This window comes from Pleurodeles waltl, chromosome 12 (assembly GCF_031143425.1).
Source record: "Pleurodeles waltl isolate 20211129_DDA chromosome 12, aPleWal1.hap1.20221129, whole genome shotgun sequence".
Lineage (NCBI taxonomy): Eukaryota > Metazoa > Chordata > Amphibia > Caudata > Salamandridae > Pleurodeles > Pleurodeles waltl.
In genome coordinates this window covers 642,218,421-642,242,983 of record NC_090451.1, presented here as the reverse complement: position 1 = coordinate 642,242,983, position 24,563 = coordinate 642,218,421, and the positions used below count along the sequence as shown (strand labels likewise).

At 47.4% G+C, this 24,563-nt stretch overlaps 1 protein-coding gene and 1 long non-coding RNA gene across 2 annotated transcripts in view; one reads left to right on the top strand and one right to left on the bottom strand.

The window, feature by feature from the left end:
* The window catches only part of LOC138268493 (uncharacterized), a 178,067-nt gene that overhangs the window by 11,154 nt on the left and 142,350 nt on the right, over window positions 1–24,563 (top strand). The gene's annotated exons all lie outside the window — the stretch shown is intronic.
* The window catches only part of AQP10 (aquaporin 10), a 50,102-nt gene continuing 47,460 nt past the window's right edge, over window positions 21,922–24,563 (bottom strand). The window contains exon 6 of the mRNA XM_069218200.1: window positions 21,922–24,446. Within this exon, the coding sequence (XP_069074301.1) occupies window positions 24,206–24,446 (241 nt within the window). The 3' untranslated portion in view covers window positions 21,922–24,205. The remainder of the gene's footprint in view (window positions 24,447–24,563) is intronic.

Below are 24,563 nucleotides of genomic sequence, written 5' to 3'. Positions count from 1 at the left end.
AGGAGACAGGCCGGTGAGTTTCTGGAGCCAAGGCAGTCGTTGTCTTCTGGTCTTCCTCTGCAGGGGTTTTCAGCTAGGCAGTCCTTCTTCTTGTAGTTGCAGGAATCTAATTTTCTAGGGTTCAGGGTAGCCCTTAAATACTAAATTTAAGGGCGTGTTTAGGTCTGGGGGGTTAGTAGCCAATGGCTACTAGCCCTGAGGGTGGGTACACCCTCTTTGTGCCTCCTCCCAAGGGGAGGGGGTCACAATCCTAACCCTATTGGGGGAATCCTCCATCTGCAAGATGGAGGATTTCTAAAAGTTAGAGTCACTTCAGCTCAGGACACCTTAGGGGCTGTCCTGACTGGCCAGTGACTCCTCCTTGTTGCTTTCTTTGTTCCCTCCAGCCTTGCCGCCAAAAGTGGGGGCCGTGGCCGGAGGGGGCGGGCAACTCCACTAAGCTGGAGTGCCCTGCTGGGCTGTGACAAAGGGGTGAGCCTTTGAGGCTCACCGCCAGGTGTCACAGCTCCTGCCTGGGGGAGGTGTTAGCATCTCCACCCAGTGCAGGCTTTGTTACTGGCCTCAGAGTGACAAAGGCACTCTCCCCATGGGGCCAGCAACATGTCTCTAGTGTGGCAGGCTGCTGGAACTAGTCAGCCTACACAGACAGTCGGTTAAGTTTCAGGGGGCACCTCTAAGGTGCCCTCTGGGGTGTATTTTGCAATAAAATGTACACTGGCATCAGTGTGCATTTATTGTGCTGAGAAGTTTGATACCAAACTTCCCAGTTTTCAGTGTAGCCATTATGGTGCTGTGGAGTTCGTGTTTGACAGACTCCCAGACCATATACTCTTATGGCTACCCTGCACTTACAATGTCTAAGGTTTTGTTTAGACACTGTAGGGGTATCATGCTCATGCACTGGTACCCTCACCTATGGTATAGTGCACCCTGCCTTAGGGCTGTAAGGCCTGCTAGAGGGGTGTCTTACCTATACTGCATATGCAGTGAGAGGCTGGCATGGCACCCTGAGGGGAGTGCCATGTCGACTTACTCGTTTTGTCCTCACTGGCACACACAAGCTGGCAAGCAGTGTGTCTGTGCTGAGTGAGAGGTCTCCAGGGTGGCACAAGACATGCTGCAGCCCTTAGAGACCTTCCTTGGCATCAGGGCCCTTGGTACTAGAAGTACCAGTTACAAGGGACTTATCTGGATGCCAGGGTCTGCCAATTGTGGATACAAAAGTACAGGTTAGGGAAAGAACACTGGTGCTGGGGCCTGGTTAGCAGGCCTCAGCACACTTTCAATTGTAAACATAGCATCAGCAAAGGCAAAAAGTCAGGGGGCAACCATGCCAAGGAGGCATTTCTTTACACAACCCCCCCCCAAACGAAAGAGGATGAGACTAACCTTTCCCAAGAGAGTCTTCATTTTCTAAGTGGAAGAACCTGGAAAGGCCATCTGCATTGGCATGGGCAGTCCCAGGTCTGTGTTCCACTATAAAGTCCATTCCCTGTAGGGAGATGGACCACCTCAACAGTTTAGGATTTTCACCTTTCATTTGCATCAGCCATTTGAGAGGTCTGTGGTCAGTTTGAACTAGGAAGTGAGTCCCAAAGAGGTATGGTCTCAGCTTCTTCAGGGACCAAACCACAGCAAAGGCCTCCCTCTCAATGGCACTCCAACGCTGCTCCCTGGGGAGTAACCTCCTGCTAATGAAAGCAACAGGCTGGTCAAGGCCATCATCATTTGTTTGGGACAAAACTGCCCCTATCCCATGTTCAGAGGCATCTGTCTGCACAATGAACTGCTTAGAATAATCTGGAGCTTTTAGAACTGGTGCTGAGCACATTGCTTGTTTCAGGGTGTCAAAGGCCTGTTGGCATTCCACAGTCCAGTTCACTTTCTTGGGCATTTTCTTGGAGGTGAGTTCAGTGAGGGCTGTCACAATGGATCCATATCCCTTCACAAACCTCCTGTAATACCCAGTCAAGCCAAGGAATGCCCTGACTTGAGTCTGGGTTTTTGGAGCTACCCAGTCCAGAATAGTCTGGATCTTGGGTTGGAGTGGCTGAACTTGGCCTCCACCTACAAGGTGTCCCAAGTAAACCACAGTTCCCTGCCCTATCTGGCATTTGGATGCCTTGATAGAGAGGCCTGCAGATTGCAGGGCCTTCAAAACCTTCTTCAGGTGGACCAGGTGATCCTGCCAGGTGGAGCTAAAGACAGCAATATCATCAAGATAAGCTGTGCTAAAGGACTCCAAGCCAGCAATGACTTGATTCACCAACCTTTGGAAGGTGGCAGGGGCATTCTTTAAACCAAAGGGCATAACAGTAAACTGATAATGCCCATCAGGTGTGGAGAATGCTGTTTTCTCTTTTGCTCCAGGTGCCATTGTTATTTGCCAGTACCCTGCTGTCAAGTCAAAGGTACTTAAGAATTTGGCAGCACCTAATTTATCTATGAGCTCATCAGCTCTAGGAATTGGATGAGCATCTGTCTTGGTGACAGAATTGAGCCCTCTGTAATCCACACAAAACCTCATCTCTTTCTTTCCATCTTTGGTGTGAGGTTTGGGGACTAAGACCACTGGGCTAGCCCAGGGGCTGTCAGAGCGCTCAATTACTCCCAATTCTAGCATCTTGTGGACTTCCACCTTGATGCTTTCCTTAACATGGTCAGACTGTCTAAAGATTTTGTTTTTGACAGGCATGCTGTCTCCTGTGTCCACATCATGGGTACACAGGTGTGTCTGACCAGGGGTTAAGGAGAAGAGTTCAGGAAACTGTTGTAGGACTCTCCTACAATCAGCTTGCTGTTGGCCAGAGAGGGTGTCTGAGTAGATCACTCCATCTACTGAGCCATCTTTTGGGTCTGATGACAGAAGATCAGGGAGAGGTTCACTCTCTACCTCCTGATCCTCATCTGTTACCATCAACAGATTCACATCAGCCCTGTCATGGAAGAGCTTAAGGCGGTTCACATGGATCACCCTCTTGGGGCTCCTGCTTGTGCCCAGGTCCACCAGGTAGGTGACCTGACTCTTCCTTTCTAGCACTGGGTAAGGGCCACTCCATTTGTCCTGGAGTGCCCTGGGAGCCACAGGCTCCAGAACCCAGACTTTCTGCCCTGGTTGGAACTCAACCAGTGCAGCCTTTTGGTCATACCAAAACTTCTGGAGCTGTTGGCTGGCCTCAAGGTTTTTGGTTGCCTTTTCCATGTACTCTGCCATTCTAGAGCGAAGGCCAAGTACATAGTCCACTATGTCTTGTTTAGGCTCATGAAGAGGTCTCTCCCAGCCTTCTTTAACAAGAGCAAGTGGTCCCCTTACAGGGTGACCAAACAGAAGTTCAAAGGGTGAGAATCCTACTCCCTTCTGTGGCACCTCTCTGTAAGCAAAAAGCAGACATGGCAAGAGGACATCCCATCTCCTTTTGAGTTTTTCTGGGAGCCCCATGATCATGCCCTTTAATGTCTTGTTGAATCTCTCAACTAAGCCATTAGTTTGTGGATGGTATGGTGTAGTGAATTTGTAAGTCACTCCACACTCATTCCACATGTGTTTTAGGTATGCTGACATGAAGTTGGTACCTCTGTCAGACACCACCTCCTTAGGGAAACCCACTCTGGTAAAGATACCAATGAGGGCCTTGGCTACTGCAGGGGCAGTAGTCGACCTAAGGGGAATAGCTTCAGGGTACCTAGTAGCATGATCCACTACTACTAGGATGTACATATTTCCTGAGGCTGTGGGAGGTTCCAGTGGACCAACTATGTCCACACCCACTCTTTCAAAGGGGACCCCCACCACTGGAAGTGGAATGAGGGGGGCCTTTGGGTGCCCACCTGTCTTACCACTGGATTGACAGGTGGGGCAGGAGAGGCAAAACTCCTTAACCTTCTGGGACATATTGGGCCAGTAGAAGTGGTTGACTAACCTCTCCCACGTCTTGGTTTGTCCCAAATGCCCAGCAAGGGGAATATCATGGGCTAAGGTCAGAATAAACTCTCTGAACGACTGAGGCACTACCACTCTCCTAGTGGCACCAGGTTTGGGGTCTCTGGCCTCAGTGTACAGGAGTCCATCTTCCCAATAGACCCTATGTGTTCCATTTTTCTTGCCCTTGGACTCTTCAGCAGCTTGCTGCCTAAGGCCTTCAAGAGAGGGACAGGTTTCTTGTCCCTTACACAGCTCCTCCCTTGAGGGTCCCCCTGGGCCTAAGAGCTCAACCTGATAAGGTTCAAGCTCCAAAGGCTCAGTTCCCTCAGAGGGCAGAACTTCTTCCTGAGAAGAGAGGTTCTCTTTTTCTGACTGTGTTGCAGTTGGTTTCCCAACTGACTTTCCTTTTCTCTTGGTAGGCTGGGCCATTTTTCCAGACTCCAGCTCTACTTTTTCACCCTGTGCCTTGCATTGTGCTCTTGTTTTTACACACACCAGTTCAGGGATACCCAGCATGGCTGCATGGGTTTTTAGCTCTACCTCAGCCCATGCTGAGGACTCCAGGTCATTTCCAAGCAGACAGTCTACTGGGATGTTTGAGGAGACCACCACCTGTTTCAGGCCATTGACCCCTCCCCATTCTAAAGTTACCATTGCCATGGGATGTGCTTTAGTTTGATTGTCAGCATTGGTGACTGTATACGTTTTTCCAGTCAGGTATTGGCCAGGGGAAACCAGTTTCTCTGTCACCATGGTGACACTGGCACCTGTATCCCTCAGGCCCTCTACACTTGTCCCATTAATAAAGAGCTGCTGCCTGTATTTTTGCATGTTAGGCGGCCAGGCAGCTAGTGTGGCTAAATCCACCCCACCCTCAGAGACTAGAGTAGCTTCAGTGTGGACCCTGATTTGCTCTGGGCACACTGTTGATCCCACTTGGAGACTAGCCATTCCAGTGTTACCTGGATTGGAGTTTGGAGTGGAACTTTTCTTGGGACAGGCCTTGTCTCCAGTTTGGTGTCCAGACTGACTACAGTTTCGACACCAGGCCTTTTTGGGATCAAAGTTTTTACCCTTGTACCCAGGATTGTTTTGTGAAGAGGCCCTGGGCCCACCCTCCTGTGCAGGTTTTTGGGGGCCTTTAGAAGACTCTTGACTATTTTTATTTTTGGCTGTCTCACCACCTTTCCCCTGGGGAGGTTTTGTGACCCCTTTCTTTTGGTCACCCCCTGTGGAAGTTTTGGACACCCTAGTCTTGACCCAATGGTCCGCCTTCTTTCCCAATTCTTGGGGAGAAATTGGTCCAAGGTCTACCAGATGCTGATGCAGTTTATCATTGAAACAATTACTTAACAGGTGTTCTTTCACAAATAAATTGTACAGCCCATCATAATTACTTACACCACTGCCTTGAATCCAACCATCTAGTGTTTTTACTGAGTAGTCTACAAAGTCAACCCAGGTCTGGCTCGAGGATTTTTGAGCCCCCCTGAATCTAATCCTATACTCCTCAGTGGAGAATCCAAAGCCCTCAATCAGGGTACCCTTCATGAGGTCATAAGATTCTGCATCTTTTCCAGAGAGTGTGAGGAGTCTATCCCTACACTTTCCTGTGAACATTTCCCAAAGGAGAGCACCCCAGTGAGATCTGTTCACTTTTCTGGTTACACAAGCCCTCTCAAAAGCTGTGAACCATTTGGTGATGTCATCACCATCTTCATATTTAGTTACAATCCCTTTAGGGATTTTCAACATGTCAGGAGAATCTCTGACCCTATTTATGTTGCTGCCACCATTGATGGGTCCTAGGCCCATCTCTTGTCTTTCCCTCTCTATGGCTAGGATCTGTCTTTCCAAAGCCAATCTTTTGGCCATCCTGGCTAACTGGATGTCCTCTTCACTGGAGTTATCCTCAGTGATTTCAGAGGTGTTGGTCTCTCCTGTGAGGGAACCAGCATCTCTGACTATTATTTTTGGAGTCAGGGTTTGAGAGACCCTGTTCTCCCTAAATAGGACTGGTAGGGGGGAATTTTCCTCCAAGTCACTATCCTCTTCCTCTGAGTTGCCACCCTCAGAGGGATTGGCCTTTTCAAACTCTGCCAAAAGCTCCTGGAGCTGTATTTTGGTAGGTTTGGGGCCTATTGTTATTTTATTTAGTTTACAGAGTGACCTTAGCTCTCTCATCTGTAGATGGAGGTAAGGTGTGGTGTCGAGTTCCACCACAGTCACATCTGTGCTAGACATTTTGCTTCTAAAAGTTGGAATACTTTTTAAGAATCTACAACTAGTTCTAGGTTCTAATTCAAACTTTTACAAACTTTTAAACTCTAAAAGAAATGCTAAACAGGATCTAACACAAGGCCCTAGCAGGTCTTTTAAGAATTTAGAAAACTTTTCAAATTGCAAAAATCAATTTCTAATGACAATTTTGGAATTTGTCGTGTGATCAGGTATTGGCTGAGTAGTCCAGCAAATGCAAAGTCTTGTACCCCACCGCTGATCCACCAATGTAGGAAGTTGGCTCTGTATGTGCTATTTCAAAGTAAGGAATAGCATGCACAGAGTCCAAGGGTTCCCCTTAGAGGTAAAATAGTGGTAAAAAGAGATAATACTAATGCTCTATTTTGTGGTAGTGTGGTCGAGCAGTAGGCTTATCCAAGGAGTAGTGTTAAGCATTTGTTGTACATACACATAGACAATAAATGAGGTACACACACTCAGAGACAAATCCAGCCAATAGGTTTTGTTATAGAAAAATATCTTTTCTTAGTTTATTTTAAGAACCACAGGTTCAAATTTAACATGTAATATCTTGTTTGAAAGGTATTGCAGGTAAGTACATTAGGAACTTTGAATCATTTCAATTGCATGTATACTTTTCAAGTTATTGACAAATAGCTACTTTAAAAGTGGACACAGTGCAATTTTCACAGTTCCTGGGGGAGGTAAGTTTTTGTTAGTTTTACCAGGTAAGTAAGACACTTACAGGGTTCAGTTCTTGGTCCAAGGTAGCCCACCGTTGGGGGTTCAGAGCAACCCCAAAGTCACCACACCAGCAGCTCAGGGCCGGTCAGGTGCAGAGTTCAAAGTGGTGCCCAAAACGCATAGGCTAGAAGGGAGAGAAGGGGGTGCCCCGGTTCCGGTCTGCTTGCAGGTAAGTACCCGCGTCTTCGGAGGGCAGACCAGGGGGGTTTTGTAGGGCACCGGGGGGGACACAAGCCCACACAGAAATTTCACCCTCAGCAGCGCGGGGACGGCCGGGTGCAGTGTAGAAACAAGCGTCGGGTTTGCAATGTTAGTCTATGAGAGATCAAGGGATCTCTTCAGCGCTGCAGGCAGGCAAGGGGGGGCTTCCTCGGGGAAACCTCCACTTGGGCAAGGGAGAGGGACTCCTGGGGGTCACTTCTCCAGTGAAAGTCCGGTCCTTCAGGTCCTGGGGGCTGCGGGTGCAGGGTCTTTTCCAGGCGTCGGGACTTAGGTTTCAGAGAGTCGCGGTCAGGGGAAGCCTCGGGATTCCCTCTGCAGGCGGCGCTGTGGGGGCTCAGGGGGGACAGGTTTTGGTACTCACAGTCGTAGAGTAGTCCGCGGGTCCTCCCTGAGGTGTTGGTTCTCCACCAGCCGAGTCGGGGTCGCCGGGTGCAGTGTTGCAAGTCTCACGCTTCTTGCGGGGAGATTGCAGGGTCTTTAAAGCTGCTCCTTGAAACAAAGTTGCAGTCTTTTTGGAGCAGGTCCGCTGTCCTCGGGAGTTTCTTGTCTTTTTCGAAGCAGGGCAGTCCTCAGAGGATTCAGAGGTCGCTGGTCCCTTGGAAGGCGTCGCTGGAGCAGAGTTCTTTGGAAGGCAGGAGACAGGCCGGTGAGTTTCTGGAGCCAAGGCAGTCGTTGTCTTGTGGCCTTCCTCTGCAGGGATTTTCAGCTAGGCAGTCCTTCTTCTTGTAGTTGCAGGAATCTAATTTTCTAGGGTTCAGGGTAGCCCTTAAATACTAAATTTAAGAGCGTGTTTAGGTCTGGGGGGTTAGTAGCCAATGGCTACTAGCCCTGAGGGTGGGTACACCCTCTTTGTGCCTCCTCCCAAGGGGAGGGGGTCACAATCCTAACCCTATTGGGGGAATCCTCCATCTGCAAGATGGAGGATTTCTAAAAGTTAGAGTCACTTCAGCTCAGGACACCTTAGGGGCTGTCCTGACTGGCCAGTGACTCCTCCTTGTTGCTTTCTTTGTTCCCTCCAGCCTTGCCGCCAAAAGTGGGGGCCGTGGCCGGAGGGGGCGGGCAACTCCACTAAGCTGGAGTGCCCTGCTGGGCTGTGACAAAGGGGTGAGCCTTTGAGGCTCACCGCCAGGTGTCACAGCTCCTGCCTGGGGGAGGTGTTAGCATCTCCACCCAGTGCAGGCTTTGTTACTGGCCTCAGAGTGACAAAGGCACTCTCCCCATGGGGCCAGCAACATGTCTCTAGTGTGGCAGGCTGCTGGAACTAGTCAGCCTACACAGACAGTCGGTTAAGTTTCAGGGGGCACCTCTAAGGTGCCCTCTGGGGTGTATTTTGCAATAAAATGTACACTGGCATCAGTGTGCATTTATTGTGCTGAGAAGTTTGATACCAAACTTCCCAGTTTTCAGTGTAGCCATTATGGTGCTGTGGAGTTCGTGTTTGACAGACTCCCAGACCATATACTCTTATGGCTACCCTGCACTTACAATGTCTAAGGTTTTGTTTAGACACTGTAGGGGTATCATGCTCATGCACTGGTACCCTCACCTATGGTATAGTGCACCCTGCCTTAGGGCTGTAAGGCCTGCTAGAGGGGTGTCTTACCTATACTGCATATGCAGTGAGAGGCTGGCATGGCACCCTGAGGGGAGTGCCATGTCGACTTACTCGTTTTGTCCTCACTGGCACACACAAGCTGGCAAGCAGTGTGTCTGTGCTGAGTGAGAGGTCTCCAGGGTGGCACAAGACATGCTGCAGCCCTTAGAGACCTTCCTTGGCATCAGGGCCCTTGGTACTAGAAGTACCAGTTACAAGGGACTTATCTGGATGCCAGGGTCTGCCAATTGTGGATACAAAAGTACAGGTTAGGGAAAGAACACTGGTGCTGGGGCCTGGTTAGCAGGCCTCAGCACACTTTCAATTGTAAACATAGCATCAGCAAAGGCAAAAAGTCAGGGGGCAACCATGCCAAGGAGGCATTTCTTTACACAACCCCCCCCCAAACGAAAGAGGATGAGACTAACCTTTCCCAAGAGAGTCTTCATTTTCTAAGTGGAAGAACCTGGAAAGGCCATCTGCATTGGCATGGGCAGTCCCAGGTCTGTGTTCCACTATAAAGTCCATTCCCTGTAGGGAGATGGACCACCTCAACAGTTTAGGATTTTCACCTTTCATTTGCATCAGCCATTTGAGAGGTCTGTGGTCAGTTTGAACTAGGAAGTGAGTCCCAAAGAGGTATGGTCTCAGCTTCTTCAGGGACCAAACCACAGCAAAGGCCTCCCTCTCAATGGCACTCCAACGCTGCTCCCTGGGGAGTAACCTCCTGCTAATGAAAGCAACAGGCTGGTCAAGGCCATCATCATTTGTTTGGGACAAAACTGCCCCTATCCCATGTTCAGAGGCATCTGTCTGCACAATGAACTGCTTAGAATAATCTGGAGCTTTTAGAACTGGTGCTGAGCACATTGCTTGTTTCAGGGTGTCAAAGGCCTGTTGGCATTCCACAGTCCAGTTCACTTTCTTGGGCATTTTCTTGGAGGTGAGTTCAGTGAGGGCTGTCACAATGGATCCATATCCCTTCACAAACCTCCTGTAATACCCAGTCAAGCCAAGGAATGCCCTGACTTGAGTCTGGGTTTTTGGAGCTACCCAGTCCAGAATAGTCTGGATCTTGGGTTGGAGTGGCTGAACTTGGCCTCCACCTACAAGGTGTCCCAAGTAAACCACAGTTCCCTGCCCTATCTGGCATTTGGATGCCTTGATAGAGAGGCCTGCAGATTGCAGGGCCTTCAAAACCTTCTTCAGGTGGACCAGGTGATCCTGCCAGGTGGAGCTAAAGACAGCAATATCATCAAGATAAGCTGTGCTAAAGGACTCCAAGCCAGCAATGACTTGATTCACCAACCTTTGGAAGGTGGCAGGGGCATTCTTTAAACCAAAGGGCATAACAGTAAACTGATAATGCCCATCAGGTGTGGAGAATGCTGTTTTCTCTTTTGCTCCAGGTGCCATTGTTATTTGCCAGTACCCTGCTGTCAAGTCAAAGGTACTTAAGAATTTGGCAGCACCTAATTTATCTATGAGCTCATCAGCTCTAGGAATTGGATGAGCATCTGTCTTGGTGACAGAATTGAGCCCTCTGTAATCCACACAAAACCTCATCTCTTTCTTTCCATCTTTGGTGTGAGGTTTGGGGACTAAGACCACTGGGCTAGCCCAGGGGCTGTCAGAGCGCTCAATTACTCCCAATTCTAGCATCTTGTGGACTTCCACCTTGATGCTTTCCTTAACATGGTCAGACTGTCTAAAGATTTTGTTTTTGACAGGCATGCTGTCTCCTGTGTCCACATCATGGGTACACAGGTGTGTCTGACCAGGGGTTAAGGAGAAGAGTTCAGGAAACTGTTGTAGGACTCTCCTACAATCAGCTTGCTGTTGGCCAGAGAGGGTGTCTGAGTAGATCACTCCATCTACTGAGCCATCTTTTGGGTCTGATGACAGAAGATCAGGGAGAGGTTCACTCTCTACCTCCTGATCCTCATCTGTTACCATCAACAGATTCACATCAGCCCTGTCATGGAAGAGCTTAAGGCGGTTCACATGGATCACCCTCTTGGGGCTCCTGCTTGTGCCCAGGTCCACCAGGTAGGTGACCTGACTCTTCCTTTCTAGCACTGGGTAAGGGCCACTCCATTTGTCCTGGAGTGCCCTGGGAGCCACAGGCTCCAGAACCCAGACTTTCTGCCCTGGTTGGAACTCAACCAGTGCAGCCTTTTGGTCATACCAAAACTTCTGGAGCTGTTGGCTGGCCTCAAGGTTTTTGGTTGCCTTTTCCATGTACTCTGCCATTCTAGAGCGAAGGCCAAGTACATAGTCCACTATGTCTTGTTTAGGCTCATGAAGAGGTCTCTCCCAGCCTTCTTTAACAAGAGCAAGTGGTCCCCTTACAGGGTGACCAAACAGAAGTTCAAAGGGTGAGAATCCTACTCCCTTCTGTGGCACCTCTCTGTAAGCAAAAAGCAGACATGGCAAGAGGACATCCCATCTCCTTTTGAGTTTTTCTGGGAGCCCCATGATCATGCCCTTTAATGTCTTGTTGAATCTCTCAACTAAGCCATTAGTTTGTGGATGGTATGGTGTAGTGAATTTGTAAGTCACTCCACACTCATTCCACATGTGTTTTAGGTATGCTGACATGAAGTTGGTACCTCTGTCAGACACCACCTCCTTAGGGAAACCCACTCTGGTAAAGATACCAATGAGGGCCTTGGCTACTGCAGGGGCAGTAGTCGACCTAAGGGGAATAGCTTCAGGGTACCTAGTAGCATGATCCACTACTACTAGGATGTACATATTTCCTGAGGCTGTGGGAGGTTCCAGTGGACCAACTATGTCCACACCCACTCTTTCAAAGGGGACCCCCACCACTGGAAGTGGAATGAGGGGGGCCTTTGGGTGCCCACCTGTCTTACCACTGGATTGACAGGTGGGGCAGGAGAGGCAAAACTCCTTAACCTTCTGGGACATATTGGGCCAGTAGAAGTGGTTGACTAACCTCTCCCACGTCTTGGTTTGTCCCAAATGCCCAGCAAGGGGAATATCATGGGCTAAGGTCAGAATAAACTCTCTGAACGACTGAGGCACTACCACTCTCCTAGTGGCACCAGGTTTGGGGTCTCTGGCCTCAGTGTACAGGAGTCCATCTTCCCAATAGACCCTATGTGTTCCATTTTTCTTGCCCTTGGACTCTTCAGCAGCTTGCTGCCTAAGGCCTTCAAGAGAGGGACAGGTTTCTTGTCCCTTACACAGCTCCTCCCTTGAGGGTCCCCCTGGGCCTAAGAGCTCAACCTGATAAGGTTCAAGCTCCAAAGGCTCAGTTCCCTCAGAGGGCAGAACTTCTTCCTGAGAAGAGAGGTTCTCTTTTTCTGACTGTGTTGCAGTTGGTTTCCCAACTGACTTTCCTTTTCTCTTGGTAGGCTGGGCCATTTTTCCAGACTCCAGCTCTACTTTTTCACCCTGTGCCTTGCATTGTGCTCTTGTTTTTACACACACCAGTTCAGGGATACCCAGCATGGCTGCATGGGTTTTTAGCTCTACCTCAGCCCATGCTGAGGACTCCAGGTCATTTCCAAGCAGACAGTCTACTGGGATGTTTGAGGAGACCACCACCTGTTTCAGGCCATTGACCCCTCCCCATTCTAAAGTTACCATTGCCATGGGATGTGCTTTAGTTTGATTGTCAGCATTGGTGACTGTATACGTTTTTCCAGTCAGGTATTGGCCAGGGGAAACCAGTTTCTCTGTCACCATGGTGACACTGGCACCTGTATCCCTCAGGCCCTCTACACTTGTCCCATTAATAAAGAGCTGCTGCCTGTATTTTTGCATGTTAGGCGGCCAGGCAGCTAGTGTGGCTAAATCCACCCCACCCTCAGAGACTAGAGTAGCTTCAGTGTGGACCCTGATTTGCTCTGGGCACACTGTTGATCCCACTTGGAGACTAGCCATTCCAGTGTTACCTGGATTGGAGTTTGGAGTGGAACTTTTCTTGGGACAGGCCTTGTCTCCAGTTTGGTGTCCAGACTGACTACAGTTTCGACACCAGGCCTTTTTGGGATCAAAGTTTTTACCCTTGTACCCAGGATTGTTTTGTGAAGAGGCCCTGGGCCCACCCTCCTGTGCAGGTTTTTGGGGGCCTTTAGAAGACTCTTGACTATTTTTATTTTTGGCTGTCTCACCACCTTTCCCCTGGGGAGGTTTTGTGACCCCTTTCTTTTGGTCACCCCCTGTGGAAGTTTTGGACACCCTAGTCTTGACCCAATGGTCCGCCTTCTTTCCCAATTCTTGGGGAGAAATTGGTCCAAGGTCTACCAGATGCTGATGCAGTTTATCATTGAAACAATTACTTAACAGGTGTTCTTTCACAAATAAATTGTACAGCCCATCATAATTACTTACACCACTGCCTTGAATCCAACCATCTAGTGTTTTTACTGAGTAGTCTACAAAGTCAACCCAGGTCTGGCTCGAGGATTTTTGAGCCCCCCTGAATCTAATCCTATACTCCTCAGTGGAGAATCCAAAGCCCTCAATCAGGGTACCCTTCATGAGGTCATAAGATTCTGCATCTTTTCCAGAGAGTGTGAGGAGTCTATCCCTACACTTTCCTGTGAACATTTCCCAAAGGAGAGCACCCCAGTGAGATCTGTTCACTTTTCTGGTTACACAAGCCCTCTCAAAAGCTGTGAACCATTTGGTGATGTCATCACCATCTTCATATTTAGTTACAATCCCTTTAGGGATTTTCAACATGTCAGGAGAATCTCTGACCCTATTTATGTTGCTGCCACCATTGATGGGTCCTAGGCCCATCTCTTGTCTTTCCCTCTCTATGGCTAGGATCTGTCTTTCCAAAGCCAATCTTTTGGCCATCCTGGCTAACTGGATGTCCTCTTCACTGGAGTTATCCTCAGTGATTTCAGAGGTGTTGGTCTCTCCTGTGAGGGAACCAGCATCTCTGACTATTATTTTTGGAGTCAGGGTTTGAGAGACCCTGTTCTCCCTAAATAGGACTGGTAGGGGGGAATTTTCCTCCAAGTCACTATCCTCTTCCTCTGAGTTGCCACCCTCAGAGGGATTGGCCTTTTCAAACTCTGCCAAAAGCTCCTGGAGCTGTATTTTGGTAGGTTTGGGGCCTATTGTTATTTTATTTAGTTTACAGAGTGACCTTAGCTCTCTCATCTGTAGATGGAGGTAAGGTGTGGTGTCGAGTTCCACCACAGTCACATCTGTGCTAGACATTTTGCTTCTAAAAGTTGGAATACTTTTTAAGAATCTACAACTAGTTCTAGGTTCTAATTCAAACTTTTACAAACTTTTAAACTCTAAAAGAAATGCTAAACAGGATCTAACACAAGGCCCTAGCAGGTCTTTTAAGAATTTAGAAAACTTTTCAAATTGCAAAAATCAATTTCTAATGACAATTTTGGAATTTGTCGTGTGATCAGGTATTGGCTGAGTAGTCCAGCAAATGCAAAATCTTGTACCCCACCGCTGATCCACCAATGTAGGAAGTTGGCTCTGTATGTGCTATTTCAAAGTAAGGAATAGCATGCACAGAGTCCAAGGGTTCCCCTTAGAGGTAAAATAGTGGTAAAAAGAGATAATACTAATGCTCTATTTTGTGGTAGTGTGGTCGAGCAGTAGGCTTATCCAAGGAGTAGTGTTAAGCATTTGTTGTACATACACATAGACAATAAATGAGGTACACACACTCAGAGACAAATCCAGCCAATAGGTTTTGTTATAGAAAAATATCTTTTCTTAGTTTATTTTAAGAACCACAGGTTCAAATTTAACATGTAATATCTTGTTTGAAAGGTATTGCAGGTAAGTACATTAGGAACTTTGAATCATTTCAATTGCATGTATACTTTTCAAGTTATTGACAAATAGCTACTTTAAAAGTGGACACAGTGCAATTTTCACAGTTCCTGGGGGAGGTAAGTTTTTGTTAGTTTTACCAGGTAAGTAAGACACTTACAGGGTTCAGTTCTTGGTCCAAGGTAGCCCACCGTTGGGGGTTCAGAGCAACCCCAAAGTCACCACACCAGCAGCTCAGGGCCGGTCAGGTGCAGAGTTCAAAGTGGTGCCCAAAACGCATAGGCTAGAAGGGAGAGAAGGGGGTGCCCCGGTTCCGGTCTGCTTGCAGGTAAGTACCCGCGTCTTCGGAGGGCAGACCAGGGGGGTTTTGTAGGGCACCGGGGGGGACACAAGCCCACACAGAAATTTCACCCTCAGCAGCGCGGGGGCGGCCGGGTGCAGTGTAGAAACAAGCGTCGGGTTTGCAATGTTAGTCTATGAGAGATCAAGGGATCTCTTCAGCGCTGCAGGCAGGCAAGGGGGGGCTTCCTCGGGGAAACCTCCACTTGGGCAAGGGAGAGGGACTCCTGGGGGTCACTTCTCCAGTGAAAGTCCGGTCCTTCAGGTCCTGGGGGCTGCGGGTGCAGGGTCTTTTCCAGGCGTCGGGACTTAGGTTTCAGAGAGTCGCGGTCAGGGGAAGCCTCGGGATTCCCTCTGCAGGCGGCGCTGTGGGGGCTCAGGGGGGACAGGTTTTGGTACTCACAGTCGTAGAGTAGTCCGCGGGTCCTCCCTGAGGTGTTGGTTCTCCACCAGCCGAGTCGGGGTCGCCGGGTGCAGTGTTGCAAGTCTCACGCTTCTTGCGGGGAGATTGCAGGGTCTTTAAAGCTGCTCCTTGAAACAAAGTTGCAGTCTTTTTGGAGCAGGTCCGCTGTCCTCGGGAGTTTCTTGTCTTTTTCGAAGCAGGGCAGTCCTCAGAGGATTCAGAGGTCGCTGGTCCCTTGGAAGGCGTCGCTGGAGCAGAGTTCTTTGGAAGGCAGGAGACAGGCCGGTGAGTTTCTGGAGCCAAGGCAGTCGTTGTCTTGTGGTCTTCCTCTGCAGGGATTTTCAGCTAGGCAGTCCTTCTTCTTGTAGTTGCAGGAATCTAATTTTCTAGGGTTCAGGGTAGCCCTTAAATACTAAATTTAAGAGCGTGTTTAGGTCTGGGGGGTTAGTAGCCAATGGCTACTAGCCCTGAGGGTGGGTACACCCTCTTTGTGCCTCCTCCCAAGGGGAGGGGGTCACAATCCTAACCCTATTGGGGGAATCCTCCATCTGCAAGATGGAGGATTTCTAAAAGTTAGAGTCACTTCAGCTCAGGACACCTTAGGGGCTGTCCTGACTGGCCAGTGACTCCTCCTTGTTGCTTTCTTTGTTCCCTCCAGCCTTGCCGCCAAAAGTGGGGGCCGTGGCCGGAGGGGGCGGGCAACTCCACTAAGCTGGAGTGCCCTGCTGGGCTGTGACAAAGGGGTGAGCCTTTGAGGCTCACCGCCAGGTGTCACAGCTCCTGCCTGGGGGAGGTGTTAGCATCTCCACCCAGTGCAGGCTTTGTTACTGGCCTCAGAGTGACAAAGGCACTCTCCCCATGGGGCCAGCAACATGTCTCTAGTGTGGCAGGCTGCTGGAACTAGTCAGCCTACACAGACAGTCGGTTAAGTTTCAGGGGGCACCTCTAAGGTGCCCTCTGGGGTGTATTTTGCAATAAAATGTACACTGGCATCAGTGTGCATTTATTGTGCTGAGAAGTTTGATACCAAACTTCCCAGTTTTCAGTGTAGCCATTATGGTGCTGTGGAGTTCGTGTTTGACAGACTCCCAGACCATATACTCTTATGGCTACCCTGCACTTACAATGTCTAAGGTTTTGTTTAGACACTGTAGGGGTATCATGCTCATGCACTGGTACCCTCACCTATGGTATAGTGCACCCTGCCTTAGGGCTGTAAGGCCTGCTAGAGGGGTGTCTTACCTATACTGCATAGGCAGTGAGAGGCTGGCATGGCACCCTGAGGGGAGTGCCATGTCGACTTACTCGTTTTGTCCTCACTGGCACACACAAGCTGGCAAGCAGTGTGTCTGTGCTGAGTGAGAGGTCTCCAGGGTGGCACAAGACATGCTGCAGCCCTTAGAGACCTTCCTTGGCATCAGGGCCCTTGGTACTAGAAGTACCAGTTACAAGGGACTTATCTGGATGCCAGGGTCTGCCAATTGTGGATACAAAAGTACAGGTTAGGGAAAGAACACTGGTGCTGGGGCCTGGTTAGCAGGCCTCAGCACACTTTCAATTGTAAACATAGCATCAGCAAAGGCAAAAAGTCAGGGGGCAACCATGCCAAGGAGGCATTTCTTTACAGTGTACATACAGGGCACTGAAGGTGAACACGATTTTGACTCCTCTGCAGGTTGCCCCTATGTTGTGTTAATGTGATAATTCTGATGTTCTTTTTTCTGCTCTGTCTTTGGGAGGTGTGGAATGCATATAGAATCTTATTTATGTAATTTTTCCTTAGCAGTTAGTTGCTCCTGTCATGACTGCACCTGTTGTCACTGCTGAAGTACTACAATAAATATCCATTGTTCCAGCTTTAGATGGCTGCGTTTGTCTCAGTGAAGTGGTCGTGGTGACTGAACTTAAAGCAACGATGAGTACCCTGAGCAGGGGAGGCTTTTTGTGGAAGCACCACCCACCCCTAAGGTTACCTCCTCAATTTGATCTGGATCACAGATCTTGGGGACAAGGTAATTATAATTCCAGCGGACTGTACCAACAAAATCTGAGCTTGATCCAGATAGATGAGGGTTTGCCAGAGTGGATGAAGAGCAGTTTACCTAACCATGAATGTTCACCTAATGCAAGGATCCCCGTGCACCACCAGTTCTGAAATTGATGAAATGACCATGTGGCTGGTGATGGAATCTGCCAGTTGCTGTCACCCAGCAGAAGATCACCTGGTCTATGCTGTCCTACTGAGTGACATCACACATTCAGGAGTAGCAATATCATAATGCTTGCGTGTCAGCCATGTTGATGGAATCTTTGATCACATAGAGAATGCAAAGAAAAATAAGAATGTAGAAGTATGCAGAACAGGATTGAGCTCCAGATTACCAGGCTGGAGACAGTTGTGGCCCAGTGGGAAAAAAAACAACCTTCTCCTGGGTCCCATCAGAAATTTCTGCCTGATTTTATATGATTACCAAAAGGATTAACATAAAATTAAGCAGAAACTATATATCATTCAGTATTTCACGTTTTTTAACTGAAATCTGTACACATCGTCATGGAATTCCTGAACTGGAGGTGAATTTATTTCTTAACTCATAATTTTCTCTTGCTCAATTTATTACTTGGTTGGATGGCATATTGATCTAAAGATTAGTAATGGAATGTGATGGTTGAACGGACCAGAGGACTGCTGTAAATTGGCAGTCCTGCGTTCCGCCAAACATGTGGTTCCTACGCTCTATTTAACATTGGGGAAGTACCATGTTTACACTAGCAGAACCTCTGCTGGCTCTGTTGGTGTAAAACTTGAAACTGAAAGCTAGTCTGCTAATGGGCTCCCAGGTCACAGAAATGGCCATCTGCCCTATTGGGGGCGGGATGTCTATCACTCATTTTACATGCCTAGGTCTGCCCTGCAATGTATGGGGAATATGGGCAGGGAAAATGCACAATGATCCTGGACACCCCAGACACAAGGAGAAAATCCCAGGTGTTGAGCCATATATTGTTTATTCAGAGAAAACAAAGCTCAGCTTTGGAAGTTAAAAAAAAGTCTGGCCTGCGGGCTCTTTTAACATCGGACTTGCCCACTAGACCTTTGGCGCTTCTAAAGCGAGCCAGAGTGGCAGCAACTTCCTTTACAGTACTCATATTACTACCACTCATACATGGAACTCCTAATAGGAGGCAGGGCCTTCCGCTTGACGGGAGATGATGGTATCTGCTGCCCTGGACATTCAGTGGACGTCTGCCAGGGTCTAAATTAGGCCATGTGCCAGGGTCTAATATAGGCCCTTGGTAATTTAACTATAGTACCCTGAAAAATCTGGCATAGACGGTGCAGGGGAGTGTTGGGACAGAAAACCAACCCTGCATGGCTTTTGATCGCCTAACTCCTGCCTCAAGTTCATTATTCTGGGTTTCTGTTATCTTAATTTTGTAGGCCATCTCATACATGGCAGTCATGCATGTCTGCTACAGCCAGTAGTCACAAAAAATCGACTAAGAGCAGTGCTCAGTGGTCTAAAAAGACACGCAATATGCACTCTATTTGACTCAGCGTGACTACTGTAGCTTCACTGGATGATGGAGGAATTTCAGTTGTGGTGGCAGCAACAGATTATAGTGGGAAAACTGACCTTTTTACTTGTCTCCTACATGGGGGCAGGGGGGCCACTGCCCGTTTTTGAGTTTTTAAATTGGTCTGACAATACCCTGCATCTGGATCTTTCTCTCCCTTCATATGGCACATGGATGACTCATTTAAGCGTAAATTACACGTGCAGTAGAATGTGCATGGAGTGTGTTTGCTACATATTTAGGATTACATTTTGATCAGACAGATTCTTGCCCTCCTTGTGCTTCGTTTTGTTCTTCTTCTGGTCTTTGCCTTTTTCCTTTGCCTTTCCTTTTTGTGCCACGTTTTCTTCCTTCTTTTTCTCCTGCTTGTTTTGACACCACCTGTTTCCTGCTAGCACCACCCAGCGCCCCACCTTCCTCCCGGGACCTACTTAATGGAGGCTTCAGGGCAATACCTTTGAACAGGTCCCAGGCCCAGCTCTCTCTCACGCTGTGAGCCCCCAGTCAGCCAGATTCTTGTCCTCCTTGTTCTTCGTTTTTTCCTTCTTCTGGTCTTTGCCTTTTGTGCCTTTTTATCTTAGTCACGTGAGGTATTATGACCCGCAAGCGACTGGAAACCCTCTTGGGTGATTAGTCGCGCTATATAAATCCACTTGATTGAATGTTTTCTCTTAAAACCTTTCATATGAGGCTACAACATATTGCTTCACTACTTACATAGGTTTGACCACACGTAAATGGACACCTAATAGTAAAGTTTGAGTAGGCAAGCTTGGAGCTCGTCAATGCTTCCTGTTCAGGCACAGTAACATTTGATGGCCTGACCTTCAACCTGCGCCTTGAGACATGCAGAATGCTGATGAGCTGTACTCCACGATGTGTACCGCTCCTGACTACATGCCAAATAACAAAAATAACTTTATTTGAAGTGGCACTTCACATTTTACTGAGGGAAAGACCTGGGCCTTATTTGACTGATGGTTGTAAGGCACACAGATTGCGAGAGCCCTTTTGGACATCCAGGTTAAAGGCATTTTTCCAGTAAGTTTCCAACAAGTGCTTTCTTAAGAAAGTAGTGTCCAGATGTACTAGTGCCCAAGTCACATTACAGTGCTGTGATCAAGCAAATTATTTGCACTGTGCCAACTGTACTAACGTAGTGCAGTACATTGATGCCATTTGCAAGGATTCCCCGAGTCTCCATAATTAATAATAATGCAACTATAATCTTTCATGGAATCCTTGTCAAGAAGCTTAAACGCACAGTAGCATGTCAGTAAGGGGCAGCAGACCTCAGTCTCTGCATTCATCTTGGCAACGTGTTGATATTGCGAGACAGGGTTCGCAGAGCCTTAAAAAAGTAGCATATTGCTAAACAACATGAGGCAACGTACGCTGCCTGCTCCCAGAGGTTTGCAGCTGTCAGATTCACATTGGAAGTTGTACCTCACAGACAGCTTTCACTTTGCCAGTGATTACTGATTAAGATTAAAAAAATTCCTAGCAATCATAAAGGAAATTTTAAATTCTATTAAGGACCCGGCAGCGAGGATTATGCATAACATTCTTTATTTATTCTCCAGCAGCCTCAACCAATAACTATAAACTACATTTCCCACAACCCGTAGGGAAATAAGCAACATTCTCCAGCTAGTCTGTATCCTGGAGACCTATTAAAAGGTATGGCCATTCCCTGTTCCTCAATTCCTTCTCTTCGTTGCTCCAGCAGCAGATGAGTAGCACTTCTTTCTTTACAATTACGACGTGACACATCTGGGTATTTTCTGGGTTATTTAAATTAATTTGCCCTCTCTAGGTTCTACAGTGGTTTAACACGCTCTAGGCACCTTTCCCTTTGATTGATCAGCCATGGGCTCGGGCTTACAGAAGCCTATGCAGCCGAGGTGAAGGGTGAGAGGACCTCGCTTTCGCGCTGCAGTCCTCCGACTTAGCATTTCCACCCTGAGCCCTCCTGTCATCTGCAATGTCTACACACATACTTTCATGACCAATTAAAGTTGCCTTACCAACAAAATAGATAACACACTGGTTGTGGAACAACAACGGTCGCAAGTTTATTCATATTATGTTATGTAGTACATAGGTAGGGTTAACTTACTGGTGATCATATGAGTACAGCGCCGGTTAGAACTAATCATTGACACCCATCCTGAAACAATCTCCAGCCACCTGGCATCACATTGCTGTTTTTTTATCTATCCGGTGCTCTATATTTCACATTGGGGCTGTGGCCCAACACTTTTTAGTGTTTGCTGCACCCATGCCATCACGGAGCGGGGTAAGGCCAACCACACACTGTCAGGATGCCAGGATGCCAACTGTCCCTTACAGGATGAACGAGTCGCTGTTGCGGTCTTCTCATGACCCCTCCAACGGCCTGAGGATCTCATATTTAGCAGCCCCATCTCCCCCTGATGGGGTATTATTCATTTTTGCATTAGGATCACCTGTATTACCCTCCATGGCTCAGGGTGGCTTACCGCGACCCTGAGTCCCCCACCTATGTAACTCTAGGCTTTATTCGCCAAAAGCAAATGCTTTCAGGGCCTACCAAATGTTCCTTCATGTGGAACGTAAATGGGTGTCCTTGTGCATAGAGGGCCGTGCCTTACAAAGCCAAATCCTGAGTTCCTAGTGAACTTCTACATTGTAGAGTTCACCCTTCTCCTAGAGGCTTCCATTGCGACATGTGTGATGAGGTCATTGCCCCCAAGTGTATCACCAGTATGTGGGAACCTTCCTCCCTGCTCTTAGGGTGTACCTTATTTTGGGTTCCTGCATCGCCCACGTCATGTTGGGGGTGTTAATCAATGTCACTTGTGCGCTCATGTGTCAGCTCCCCTCCTTCGAGTCCACCCACCTTGCTGCCCTATTGACGAAGGAATGGTGGGTGACCCAGACTCTTGTACCCACGCACAATGAAAAGGAATGCTTAAATACCGTGCCTTGAGGGGATGGGGCCCCTTTTCGCCCATGCAGGGTGCCCAGTTTGCCGCACCAGTAACTGTCTCCTCCGCCATCAGCTTTTTCCCTCACTGGGGGCGCGCTCGTGTTCATCATTTAACACACTTTAAGTCCAAACATTTATTCATCACTGCACACACTAGAACATCTACAATGCTGTTGACAGTTTCTGTCTTTACATTCTCTTGCAAATGTGCAAATAGCATCAGTAACTTTTGTCAAAATGTCAATTCGACACTACACCCTTGCAGTTGGCCAACGAGGCAGCTTTCACTAAGGGATGAGATGGCACGCCCTGGTTTCTTCTACTGTCTGTGACATACCATATCACCATCTTAGGCCTTGGCTTTCTTTACCTGGTATGTATCACTGGGCCCCCATACTCGGACAGTAACTATAATTCGCGCCCCAGCCATGCAGTTTTCTCATTCATAATTTTATTGCAAAAGCTGCAGTAATAATATCAGTGATGCCATAGAAAGTGTCATCAATGATAGAATATGTGGAGTAATTGGCAATGCAAGGCAAAGGCGCAAGTTATAGTTACTTGAGTTAACATAACTATAACTGCTGAATTTCTATGGTTTTATGCGAGGAAATTCAGAACCTAACTATAACGTCCCTGTAACCTTTGTCTTTTTCAGTGAAAGCTGCACACGGCCAAAGAGGTTGGATGCAATGGTTGTTTTATTGTTTTTCAAAATTTTCTCTGGATTCACAGATCCACCAAAAGCTAGCTTTCTGCCAAATTTTGTGTAATTGAGGTAGAATGGGAGAAAAGTGTCCCCCCCCTCCACTTTATCTTGGCCCTCGTTGACAGATCACCCTGAAACTTTTTAGGACAGCAGCTGAACTGACCAAAGTATACGTTTTGCGATTAATCAAATAGCGCCAGAGTAATTGGCAAAACAAAAATCATGCCATCAGTGAAAAAAGGTTCTAACTATAAATATATACATAATATATATTTATGTTAGCAGATTTACTATTCTTAACTCCACAGCTACATACTTTGATGAAGTAGTACTGGTCCGCACTGCTGACTCAATATGTTTATAGGTGGAAATACTGATGCAGTCATTGCCAAGAATCTTTAAGCTAGGGATCATTGTAAACTGTAGAAAAGAGGCTCTTATCTTTGAAACACTTGATGTGAAAATATGTTAAAGTATCTCTCTTTGCAAGGGAGTTTTACCAAGAAACTGCTTGTTTTTTTAAACTAAAATAGGTTTTTCTTTTTTTAGATCGAGCGTGCAATCGCTCTGGCCTGTTGTAATCTATCTGTAGGCTTTTAACCACGCCCACCACACGCCAATCACTATCAATAGTTCATCGGCTTGCCATTCAAAAATCCTTTGTTATCATTGGTAAATGCTTTATGTTTGTCCCTCCTTGGGGCAGTTTTGTTACCGCCTTGCCCATTGACTCCGTTACATGGATAATTGCACTTTTGCCAATACATCTGACTGCGAGCGAATTTATTTTTCCTTTTGTGTCTCTCCTTCACACTCAAGCTGGCTGTGACGCTTTGAATCACCTCGCTTAAGTCAACTGTTCTACTTTTTTGTTTTCAATTTATGTGGCAAGAAAAGTCCAGTTTGGAATTTACAATACTAATAGCTCTTACTCAAGCAAACACGAGACCCATTGCACTGCAAATGCTTGTTTAAGTTTACAACTGAAATTCTAGTCCAAGCATTTAGGAGCTAGAGTCATGCTGAACTCGAAACAGGGTTTATGGTTGGAGAATGGGCCATCAACATAAAGCTGAATTTTAGCAGGAATCGAAGTAATGTTAATCAAAGTAATGTGGGTGCACTCACAGGACACCTCAATATTGATCTGGTGCACTAGTGGTTCTCCAAGGTGCTATGAAACCGAGATTAACGTGCAGGCACCCCCAGTTAGAGAAACTGCTATACTAAGGACTAGATGTAGAATGTGGAGACACAAAATATAGTATTATCATAATCTAAGATTGTGCCTGCTTCGACTGCGACTACTGAAGTGTGACCATGAATTGTCAACACTCTTTCTGAAGAATATATTGATGAGTCAGGGGTTTGGATCATGCCCATTTTCCATTTTGGTGGCGGATGCGCACTAATGACAACTAACAAGAAGTAGTATTATTTTCAGCTTATGCATATGTTATCCCATTATCTACCCTGTATGTAAACCGGATATATATTTCTGTAAGCCTCCCTTTTTGCTGGAGTGAAGGAAAATATAGGCTACAATATCAAAAGTTCATGTTCTCTTCTGTGGATCTCAGGAATGCTGCAGGTTCCTTCCCTGGCATTTTCATGGCAAAATACTACAGAGTGCCTTTTAAAGTTCTTCAAAGTTTCAAATGTCATAACCTGTGGCTTAAGTAGCCTCCTGTGTCTCAGGGACACTCTGTACATCCCTTCATGTAGGTGTCAATCGTGAAAGTTGGTGTCACTTCCAGTTTCTTGATCTTGGACTCTGGCATCCCCTTCTCCATGTCCTTGTTGTCGGAGCATGCCAGCTGTTCATTGAGGTTATCAGGGTGGTGGAACTCCACAAAGACCTCATACACAACAGACCCAATGACTGCCCCAAATAATGGTGCGATGACTGGTATCCACCAATAGTGGTTCCCGGCACTGAAACGAGCACAAAACCTATTTTTAATACAGGAAGAGGTTACCACACAATTTCAAAATACTTTTTGTAGGAGAACAAGATCCAAGACACTATAGTAGCAGCATAGAATGAAACAG